The sequence below is a fragment of the Rhododendron vialii genome, chromosome 4a (assembly GCF_030253575.1).
Source record: "Rhododendron vialii isolate Sample 1 chromosome 4a, ASM3025357v1".
Lineage (NCBI taxonomy): Eukaryota > Viridiplantae > Streptophyta > Magnoliopsida > Ericales > Ericaceae > Rhododendron > Rhododendron vialii.
The window spans coordinates 29,319,544-29,330,856 of record NC_080560.1 but is presented as its reverse complement, the minus strand read 5'-3'; the positions used below and the strand labels follow the sequence as shown (position 1 = coordinate 29,330,856).

The 11,313-nt window shown below is 38.7% G+C and overlaps 1 protein-coding gene across 2 annotated transcripts; it reads left to right on the top strand.

The window, feature by feature from the left end:
- Positions 1 to 261: 261 nt before the first annotated feature.
- LOC131324685 (vacuolar protein-sorting-associated protein 37 homolog 1-like) lies at positions 262 to 10,583 on the top strand. 2 transcript variants are annotated; one of them, XM_058356759.1, is made up of 7 exons: positions 262 to 584; positions 2,713 to 2,937; positions 7,639 to 7,726; positions 8,810 to 8,849; positions 8,985 to 9,031; positions 9,128 to 9,248; positions 10,115 to 10,583. In XM_058356759.1, exons 1-7 carry the CDS (start codon positions 568 to 570, stop codon positions 10,276 to 10,278), a joined length of 702 nt encoding a protein of 233 aa, XP_058212742.1. In that variant the 5' UTR covers positions 262 to 567; the 3' UTR covers positions 10,279 to 10,583. The 2 variants fall into 2 exon arrangements, with proteins under 2 accessions (XP_058212742.1, XP_058212744.1); XM_058356761.1 differs by lacking the exon at positions 262 to 584 and having other exon boundaries at positions 2,684 to 2,937.
- Positions 10,584 to 11,313: the final 730 nt, after the last annotated feature.

Genomic DNA, 11,313 nt, shown 5'->3' with positions numbered 1-11,313 from the left:
AGAACCTCCAAATTTTTAGGCGCAAGATTGTTCTTAGATTTATTTAAGAATATGATGCTGTCAAATCCTTATTTCTTTTAGTCATTATAACAATTTCAAAAATTAATAAGAGAAAATTACTTTTCTTGTTAAAAAAGAAAAGAAAACATACACGTGAATTTAAGCTCTATTTGGAACCTAAAGACAATAAAATAAAATAGATAAAAAAATTTATTATTCACAAAACTTAAAATTGTTATTTTCTTCGTTCTTTTCTCTTCCAATCAAACAACGGGGGGAAAATTTTTTAGTTTTCCTTTCGTTCTCTGAAGTTCCAAACAGAGCCTTAGACAGAAATTTGCTGTCCGGAAAAATTGACTATAGTAATCCGCCAATCCACGCGACGACGCGTATTCAACAGCGAGAAAGAGAGCGCTGTCGATCGTATCTTCTTCCGTGTTGCATAACTCGAACTCCAAACGATTTCGTGTCGGCGATTCTAGACTTGAGTCTCAACGATTTCGATTTTCTGATTCGTTCTAATTCTCTCGATCCATTGGACTGCCTCCGACTCCTCTCCCAAGCACCATGTTCAAGTCATTCTGGTAATCTCCTCTCTCTCTCTCTCTCTCTCTCTCTCTCTCTCTCTCGTTAAGCCTTCATTTTGGTTGATTCCTCACATGTTAGGTTACTTTTTTGGTATTATGATCCTTTACTTGAACTTTAGTTTTTAACTCCTTGCAAGAACTCAATTCTTTGGCTTTGGGTTTCTACGTTGTATGACTCAATTCCATGGAAGATTAGATCAACCACTTATATATATTCCTTTTTTTTTGCGGGGCCACTCAAAAATTATTTAAAATTAATGAACAGTTCGTATTATTCGTGTGGCACCCAAAAGTGGTCCCCACATGCCGTTGTACATTTTCAGTACACCTATATTTCGGTACCCATAGTCGAGTTCCGTATTCTTTCACACAGCATTACCTTCCAGCTGTTTTGATGTTGAGTAGTAGGATTTCATGTAATTGGAATTATGTTGGTAATTGGGATAGTTGCTTCCTGAGCTTAAATGGAAAAGATTTGTCGCATTTATTTTACTTTTGAGCTGATTTTATTCTTCTATCTTCAAAGTTTACTCAAATTTAGTAGTTTTGGAACTTGAATTCCAATTTAGTACTTGAAATTATAAAGCCCGTGGATATGGGTCAAGCAGCTGGTTTAGAAATTTTTTTTTTTTTTAAGCTGGTGATACACTTTGGAAATTTTGATAATCCAAGGTCAGAAATTTTGGCCGTTTAGCCCTTGTGCTTATCCTTTGGTGGGACCATTCATTCTCTAGTCCATGGATGCAAAGTTTAGTAAAGTCCATTGGATAACTCCAAAGAATTTGGAAGATTTTGGTGGTTCTTTTGTGTTTGTAAGATGGTTTTGGAAATAGTGAGATGAGAAGACGAGCCAACTATGGGATTGCTGCGAAATAGAGAGGAGTGGGTGGAGAAAAAGAGGATGGATGTAATTTGAAGGAGGAGTGGGAAAACCTGTTCGTGAAGGGGAGAGGGGCTTTAATGGGTTGTCTGCATGAGTTTGAAGGAAACAGGGAAAGGGAAACCTTTAAGAGGATTTGCCAACAAGTCTAGATTGGAGGATGAGAGCGGTACGAAAGGCAGTCTATAGAGCAACTGGGAAGACCCAGATGAAGCAGCTGAAGGGATGGGAGGGGCGAATTCAGTTAAGGCACGGGAGGGTCAATTTAACGGGCTTTTTTGTGTGTGAACCAGAAAATAACTAATATATATTAAAATACCCGAAATAGTAAGACAGAAGTCTTGTTCGAGTGGTAGGGGTTTCGTTTCCCACGCGTGTAGTCGCGATTTGAAGCTTAGTAGCACCTTTCGACTGTTGTTTTTAACGCTTACATAGTTTGAAAAAAAAAACTTCCTCTAAACATAGTTGTTGGGAATTGAACCTTCTTCACTTATGACTTTAGGTAGTAGAAGTACCACTAAGCCAACATAATGCATTCTACCTATTTCACCAATAAAATATAATAAATTATCTGTACGAATACAGAAACCCGAGTCTATTTTCATTTTTGGTTCTCGTTATATTGGATTGTGAGAATCTTTATCAAGTTTATGCTCGAAAAGTGACCCCTCTGTTCAAAATTCCTAGATCTGCCACTAGGTGGGAGAGCCCTTACGGAGAATGGAACTCTTGTATTTATGGATCATAGTTATATGATGTTCACCCCTCCCATATGAAAAACCAAAATTTTTTTCCTCTTCTCTATCACGGTGATCTCTCGCCGACCTTACGCCAGATTCATACGTTCATGTGATTCTCTTTGCTACGCAACAGTGAACATCTGGTAATAGCCGTAATCAGCTTTTATATATTTGCAGTCCTTGTGTCTGGCTCTCTACAATTGTCGTTCAGTATATTCTTGCTGTTCCTTGTACCTGAACATCTTGAATTGAACTTGTATGAGTTGTATCTCATATTGATAGACTATACAAGGTCTGGGAATGATAACTGTTGAAGTTTCCAATGCAATACCTTGTTTTTCTCTCGATTATCACCACGTAGTTTGTCCTTTTACTACGCATGGTATGCTCTCTCATAATATGTATGTGATCCAAATGAATTCCATCTAGCGGAGCTTTAAACCTTAGTAGAATTTTTACCTTTTTGTAAGTTCTAGGATTCTAAGCTAACCATGTTTACCTACAGGGGTTCTCAAGAGCAGGACGGTCAGGCGCTTCCACAAGAGATTCCTACCAACTCATGGTACCCTTCATCTTTACTTAGTTCTCCCAGTTCTACCCACCCTACAACACCTAGCAGCAGCTCTTCCAGTAGCTTCAATGTACAAAGGCCTGCTGATCGACCACAATCGGCAGCTCAAGTTTCTCCTTCGGAGGCTGCGGGCATTATATTTCTTTTAAAGGATAGGAGGTAAGTTGCTCGGGTTCCTGACTTTGTTATGATTGTGTTGCTGAATATCTTTCTGGTTCTTCACGATGTGTTGCTTCATAACCAATGGAAGGTTCTCTTTGTCCCCCTATCATTGTAGTCCAACAATGGTTCCTGGGAAGGGTGGCTGAAGTTTGAACACGCTCAGCAAAACTATTGATCTTGGCAATACAAACCTGACTATCTAAAATAGCCAAACTTCTTGAAGATCAATTGTGGTAATACATGTCACATAGTAACTTAGGTTTCTTTCTGTCTCTTAGCTATAATCCATTAGTGGATCGTAAGTCTAATCCTTCTCGTCCGAATGTCCAGTAACCAATGTTGTAGGTCCTTCCAATCCCTAGTTCTATTGAGATAGCAGTCGATATCAGAGATTTTAGATGTAGCAAGTCTTACTTAATAGTGGTAAGAGCAGTGTTCTAAAAGAAGGATTTAATCGCCGATTAATTGGAAATTTGGCCTAACCGATTAGATTAAAGCGTAGTCGGTTGAATTGGTAGGTGAGGATGTTAATCGGAGTTAGTCGGCGATTAGTCGGTCGGCGTCTAGCGGCGATTAGTCGATTAATCGGTTAATGGGCAATTAGTCGGCTATTCGGTGATTAATCTATAATTTTGGAAAATCAAGGGGTGTAACTGTTATATATTCATACCAGTTTAAGGGCTTCGAATCACAGTTTATAGGGCTTGTTCAACACCCAGTCATCGATTGATCGATCTCGGAGTCACCTGTCATCTCTCTTTGAAACCCTAAAACACGAGATCTCCGAGCCGTCTATCGCCCCTCTCTCTCTCTCTCTCTCTCTCTCTCTCAAATCGAGATCTCCTCTCACTCTCACTCCAAGTCTCTACCGATCTCGAACATTAGTTTTTTTTTTTTTTTTTTGAGAAGCCCATACCGATATTGACACGGTGGTGATTCTGGAAACAAAGTGTAGTAATATTTTGTGTGGCCTATGATCCTTGATCCTCGTTCCTTCGTTGGTGGTTCGATGGTTGTTGAGCCTTCTTCTCCTAGCCTGCACAGGGAGCGCACGACTAAGACCTGGCCGAGGGTTGTCCCGGCAAGGCCCTCCGGCGAGAAGATAAGTATTGTGCAGAGAGAGGAAGCAGAAGACTATCAGTGTGAGTATCAAGTAGCATGTGTGTCATTAGGGTTACCATCACTAGATATTTATAGGGCCTTCCTGGCTTGCCCTTCAAGTACGATCGCGTGCCTTCCACGAGCTAAGTGATGTCATGGTGACATCACGAAATAGATCTGGTAACCGTTTTCAGGGCTGAGCTGGCACACCCATGTGCGCCCGTGATCATTTTTTGTTATAACCGCTTCTGCACGTGGGAAGACGTATGACTCAGCAGCCAACCGACGTTGGCAGCAGCCATACTCCGCGGGTGGCCGAGCACGTACCTTGCCGAACCTGACACGTGGCCGATGGGGGAGGACACGTCGCAGGGAATCTTGCCGAGGATAACGACCGAGTATGGACTTATCTTCCGCCGAGCCTGTAGCGGGAGAGGCGGCGACGAAGGTCGTCGATGGAATGCCGAGCGCTGGATCTATATGTGATTTGGGCCAGGTACGGCTCATACACACGCGAGTCCCTAGGTTCGGCCTGCTACATATTTTTTATTAAATCTTAACACGAAGTGTAGTATTATTTAGTGTATATAAATAAAGTTATTATAATTGGTAAGTGACTAATAAATGAACGGCCCATACCCAGTACTAGCTGGTGTTATAATCATGTTAACAGTTTTCTGTAAAGGAGAGATTTCTGTCATATTTGAAAAACAATTGATGTTGATGGATTGATTGATGAATGTTCAATTTTTTATAAGAGTTGTCATTGGGGAGTATTTATATATAAATAAATAAAAACCCAACTAATTGCTACAAGCCGATTAATCGGCGATTAATAGGTCTCGTAGCTCAAAGGTGGTCGACCGAGCGACGAACGCCGAGCAACTTTTAGAACATTGGGTAAGAGGGTGGGTCAAAACTAGGGTCAGGTCGAATTGCTTAAATAAAAAGAGCGGAGGATGTTTGTTTGGAAGATAGTCCGTTTTCCTACGATTCCATGTTCTGCTTTATCTGTCAGATATGGTGCATGCTATGCATTTTAAATTCATCGACCCCACTTGGAAAACATTCTCTCATTCGTGCCTTCAAAGGAAAATCTTTGCTTAGAGCAATTCCAGGCCATTACTGTTAGACTCCATTGATTAGCAAGTCTGGACAGCTGGATCATGCTCAATCAAGTAGCTATGGTATTTATACAAACTAGCCAGTGGGCCTGTGTTGTGTAGTGCTATTTCACATTACTCACTATAAAAGCTTATAAGGTAAAAACATTGAATACGTCCTTGAATCAGCTAAATTAGAAGTTATTAGAGCCTTTGGTGAAAGAAAAATGTACATGTGTATACAAGAGAATTCCCGCGACATGCACAGTTGTTTTACATCCCTGATTTGCAGAAGGACATGTTATTAACAGTTAAAAGTGCTTGGTTACAGTAAAATGTGAAATTAGTTTCAATTTTCGTAACAGATTTTTCTATAATCCTATTCCGTTGATTTTAAGTAGTAATTATTATGTCAAGTGCATTGGGAGTGCTAAACCAAATATGATTTACGTAAAAACTTCTGATGTGACTGATGGGGATACTGAGTCTGTGATCTTATGACAAGATCCACAACCCTTTCTCCACATTGTTTAGCAATCATGTCGAAGATAAAATCCATGTTATAGAAGATATTGTTGAAACGACTATGAATTTGAACCTCAAGGCGTTGGCCTGGTAGTCTAGGCCTCAGACTTAGGAGCTTACTCCCACCTAAGGTCTCAGGTTCGAATTATCTCAAGTGCTATCAACTCCTTTGGGGCCAATCCATACAGAGCAAAAATACAAAGCCTTGCTCTTGCTTTAATTGGGGCCCCCGCTAGCAGATGATGGGATTGGTCCCCTAGGATTAGTCGAGGTGCATGTAAGTTGACCCGGGCATCAAAGTTATCAAATAAGCATCTATGAGTTGAGATTTTCCTTTTTTTTGTCGCTCATTGATATTGCATGCTGGGAATGCAGTTGATTGCTGCCACCGTTGGTTTTCCGAGATTGGGCATATACAAATTTCCCCATATACAATATCATACATGGCACTGAAGTGATTATTTTTTGGGAAGCTACTTAAACTATTTTGAAAACAATACATAGCAAACAGCAGGTAGGAAGTTGAATATTGCCCGCTCTATTCTTTTTTTAAACTGTTGTAATGTGCACATAATCCATTTACTTTAGTTTAGCTCCGTGTGATTGATGAATGATCTAATGCTATACTATGCTTGCTCTAGGGAAAGAAATGGCGGTAGTTTTATTTTGTTTTGTATGGTTTTGGGCTTATTGTAGGGAGAAAATAAAGAGTGAATGGAGCAGTTGAACCACTTGTGTTGCTAGTCATGTGATAAAGATTGAATTATAGACTGCATGAATACGGAAGGATTGTGATATGTGAGAACGAGATTTTGAGAGCAAAAAACTGCATCTGATGTTAGAAAACCAAAATAAGAGTTTTCCTTACGTTTAATATTTGATCTGGCTTATATGTAGTTTGAGAATTTGTTTCTAGCAATGGTTGGGAGTGCTAGTGTGCACACTTAGTAGCCTCTTAGGTAAAGAATAACCTGCTAAATATTCCAACATTGTCATTTAGTGTCTCTCAATTTGTTTCTGTTATATTTCTAGATTAATCCTTTGGAATTTGAAAACAATAGAAATTGACTACGCCATTGAGAACGTGGTGCAGCAACATACAAAAACAAAATCTTTTTTCTACCCAGGGCAACTCCAGGAATTATTATAGAGGGGGTCATTCACACTTCTAAATTATAATTTTCTGTGGGGAAATTATTTCACATTAATGAATGAATAATCATTTTATTCTAAGGGAAAATAAAGTTTTAAACTATAAATCTCCTATTCAACACCATAAATTAATCCTTGCTTTCAATTGAGTAAAGGAGATTCTAAAGTCAACACATGTTTGAAGTTCAAATGGTTCAGCAACCTCAAGGGTAAAATTATCTTATGCTACTGCTACCTCATGAGTTGGGGTTGGGGTCCTATTCCATGTTAATTGTCTGTCAAATGATGGACAAGCAGAAATTACATACTACTGGCCGTAGTAGTAACATTTTTCCCCATGGTGTCAGGCGATCCCATGGCTTCTATATTGGCGTCGCCTCGGTTTCTACCCATTATTTGCATCGAGCATCACAGTCCGTTACCCAAGTCCATTATCAATATTTCTTCCTCGTAAAGTCTATTCTACAAAAATATATCAGACACTGCAATCCTTTTTTATCACAGTCCATAACCCGAGTCGATTATCTATATTTCTACCTTGCAAAGTCTATTCTACAAAAACATATCAGACACTGCAATCCTTTTTTATCATCATATGCTTTCTTCAGAAGACGGTAGCCACCGGCCCACCACCGTCTTTATACCTCACTAGACAGTAGTACTCAGCACAATGTCTTCTCCCGTGCTGAGCTATTTCGGAAGAAATTCACTCCGCCCTAATTTACTTAGAAACGTGGAGAATACTTTGACTACCATTGTGTACTGTGTTTTTGTATTTTCTCAGCATTTGCTTCTCCTCGTATTTCATTCCATGTAGTATTGATGAGTTACGGAAGCTTTTGGCTGACAAAGATGCATACCGCCAATTCTTACTTTCGCTCGACCAGGTTAAAATTCAAAATAATGTAAGTTGATTTTTGCTCGTGTGCTTCCACCTTCATTTCTCTCTTGTTTTAAGTTTTTGTACCATCTCTAGTTCACTGTTTCTTTGTATTTCTCAGACTTTTTATGCTTATAAGTTCAATGAATAGTAGTTCTCATCTTCAGTAATTATCAATTGGTATTGAACCCTTTTTTAAGTATAAATTGTGGGGTTTCTTATATCAAGGAAACTGTGTAGCGTTGCGCTTTGATGAGGCACACAATTCAAAAGCAGTTGGAACCCGGGATCTGGGGCCATCGATATTTGCATTAGCTGGTCTGAGTTGTAAACGGCCCTTTTCAAGGAATCAGTGGAAGACTTTCTATTAGAAATGAATACCGGAAACCTGTTTAGGGTGCATTGTTTTATTTAAAATTATGACAGGCTCATTTAGATATTGAGTAATGTAGAGTTTATGGCAGACATGGCCTTGGAATTTCGAGAGTATCGAATTGATGTTTATCACCCATCTAGTATTCTTAATTCTTTTTATGCCCATATTCTCTTTCAAAAAGATCACTACTGTTAGTAAGTTGAGTTTTCTCGGGCAAGACGCGGCACGTGCAAAACATACTACAAAACCTACAGATTACCAGACACATGAACATTATTAATCTTTTTCTGAAGATCTACATGGTTTTTGATAAATATGGTGGAGGTATCCAGAGTTGGCAACTACCAGCATGTTTCTTATGCACTAGATGTGAACTTCTGTCTGAGATGTTTCCGAGGGACTTACAAGTTACAATGATCCATAGTCATAATCTGTAGTTGAGTCACGATGTCCGTTGATGTTACCGGAAACTATATATGAAGCCTGCTTAAAGTTATAATGAACCTGTCTATAGAAAAAGCACATGCTGACCAGAGTAGACTGTCTGGGTTGTATAGTAATTTCAGACATTGCATGCTATGCTTGCTTATTCCACTTTTTTATTCCTGGTACTGTAGTACGCTTGCATAAAATGTCGAGTTAGGTGTAGTTTAAATGATTTTTGGGTCATTTTGTTACCATCAATTGCTACTGACCTTTTTATTCACCTTTTTTCTCCTTGATAAACATCAGCTAAGAGTTGAACTTCATAAGGAGACTTTGCAGCTTGCCAGTAAGTTTGTCTTTTTTGGGCTAACAGTTGCAATGTCTCCAACACACGTACATATGTTCCTACACATGCTCACTTTCTTCTCATAGCATTTCCACCAGATAAGGAGTCTTATTCTAACGATTGCCCTTTATGCAGGGGAGAATTTGGAGAAAGAACCACGGATAATGGAACTACAGAATCAGGTGAACAAATTAAGATGTGTTCCATTGCTTTGTCCTGAAGCCAATATCAACTACTGACGTAAATGATAATTACTCTGCTGTTGTTTGATTCTGCAGTGCAGAATCATTCGGACAACTGAATTAGCTGCTGCTCAAGAGAACCTGCATGAGCTGGAGAGGCAAAAAGAAGAGACCCTGAAGTTTTACTCCCCATCATCCCTCCTCCGTAGACTTCAAGGTAAAACTCTTGACAAAACTACCAATAGACCATGGTGTCACCATCATTGTCATTCAGAGACACAGTCAGCTTCCTCTTGTATAGCAGACCAAAGCAAAGCAAAGCAAACTAATTGCTCGTTGCCGTCAGCTGCATGATTCATTTTCTGTCATTCCACTCTATCAAGCAACAGGGATGGAGCCATGATTTTATTCAGCGGGGACTAAAAGTGGTGTTATCACAAAGTTTATTTAGTGGTATACAATCAAAATAAACTTTCACATGTATACCTACTACTATCCACGGAAAATAAAATCAAGTGATTCGAACTTATCAAAAAAAGGTCCAGTCTATTTATGCTTAATTTCACTGTTAGTTACTACACTCTTCACATCTAGTGTCACCTTAATTTTCAGAACATGACAATTTTTTATTAAAATGCAGAAATTACACTAGCAGTGGATTTTGGTAGTATTGTATTCACTCCATTTCTGTTTTCTATACGTTCATTGGTGAGGCCACTCGTGGTCATACCAGGTATATATGCGTATGTGCTCCCAAAACAGGAGCGCATGGCCACCTTCGGCCATGAACATGGCTCTGTCCCTGCTGTCAAGTGCACTGTGTGTTAAACTCGGTAACAATCATGTCATTTTTGTTTACTTCGACTTCCCAAGTTAAAGTTAGGTCCCCTGATATCTTGTTAACAATGATCCCATCACGCTTCCATACTGCAGCACCTACTGGTCTTCATTGTTTATTGCAGAACCATCTACCGGCTATGCAAACAACTATATGACAACACCATCTTAGTCTGTTGTTTGTTATCCTCAATTGGTGCTACTTCGGTTTTGGGGCACTCTAAACGATGTGTTTGGTGTTTGCAGAGGCAATGAACAAAACAGAGGAGGAATCCGAGGCCCTGCACAGGCAGCTTCTTGACGGGGAGATTGAAGTGGGACCCTTTGTGCAGAAATACAAGAAACTTCGCAATACTTACCACAGGCGTGCTCTCACCCATCTTGCAGCCAAGACATCGTTAACTGGATGAGTCAAGAGCATCCTAAAACATATGTATATGTCAATACTGAATACTTCAGAGGGACTATTGTTTTGATCTGTTGACCCTCCAACTGGTATAGTATATCTGTGCAGCTGGACAGGTTTTTATTTTTATGTATTCTGGGCACTTTTAAGTTTTCATGGTCCGCTCCCACACATGTATAATCTCATTTGTTGGCAATCTCTCACATTCTCCCTCTATGTATTACTGTAATCCACAGAATATGCCTTTTGAAGTTGTTGAGGCAATGATGACAGATCAATTGAGTGGTGGGGCAACAGTTTAAATTCAAATGAACATTATACTCCTTTTTTAATTTCATACTTTCTCCGTCCTTTTTTAAGTGTCCTGCTTTGTAATTTCAACTTATTAAAAAAATATCAGTATTATACCTTTCACATCAATTTTTTTCTTCATTTTCTCTATTTATCCATCATCATTATACTTTTACTCATTAATTTTTCAAAATGGAATCTACTTTTAGGGACAAAATAGACAATGCACCAACTTTTATCCACTAACTTTACAAAATAGACACTTATTAAGGGACAGCCCAAAATGGAATACTGGGCTATAAATAAGGGACGGAAGGAGTACAAACTAGGAACATTTGAAAATTCAAAAAAAAAAATTGGTGTATAATCCTATTCTCTCATTAGATAAAGTTATAAAATCACTCTTTAAAATGAAACACTCCAGCAAACACAAAATAGTAGAAAATAAAACTACAATGGGTTGTTTGTATAAGTTTACTAAATAAAATCACCTTTTTTTTTCCCGGTAACTTAGGGTCTAGAGTTTTTCGCGTAACATTATACTCTCTCCGTTCTTTTTTCAGAATCTCACTTTGTAAATTCAACTTTTTTATAAAGATATCCCCACTACACTCTAAAAATTATAATTTTTTCTACTTACCATTTATGAAGACATCATCATTACATTTTTTATCACTAATTTTTCAAAATGAAATTTACTTTTATGAGCAAAATAAAAAAAAGTACCAACTTACCCACAAACTTAACA

Coding starts and splice junctions, on each gene's coding strand:
- LOC131324685 (XM_058356759.1), top strand. Junction 2,938..7,638: donor TTTCTTTTAAAGGATAGGAG/GTAAGTTGCTCG, acceptor CATTCCATGTAG/TATTGATGAGTTACGGAAGC. Junction 9,249..10,114: donor CCTCCTCCGTAGACTTCAAG/GTAAAACTCTTG, acceptor TGGTGTTTGCAG/AGGCAATGAACAAAACAGAG.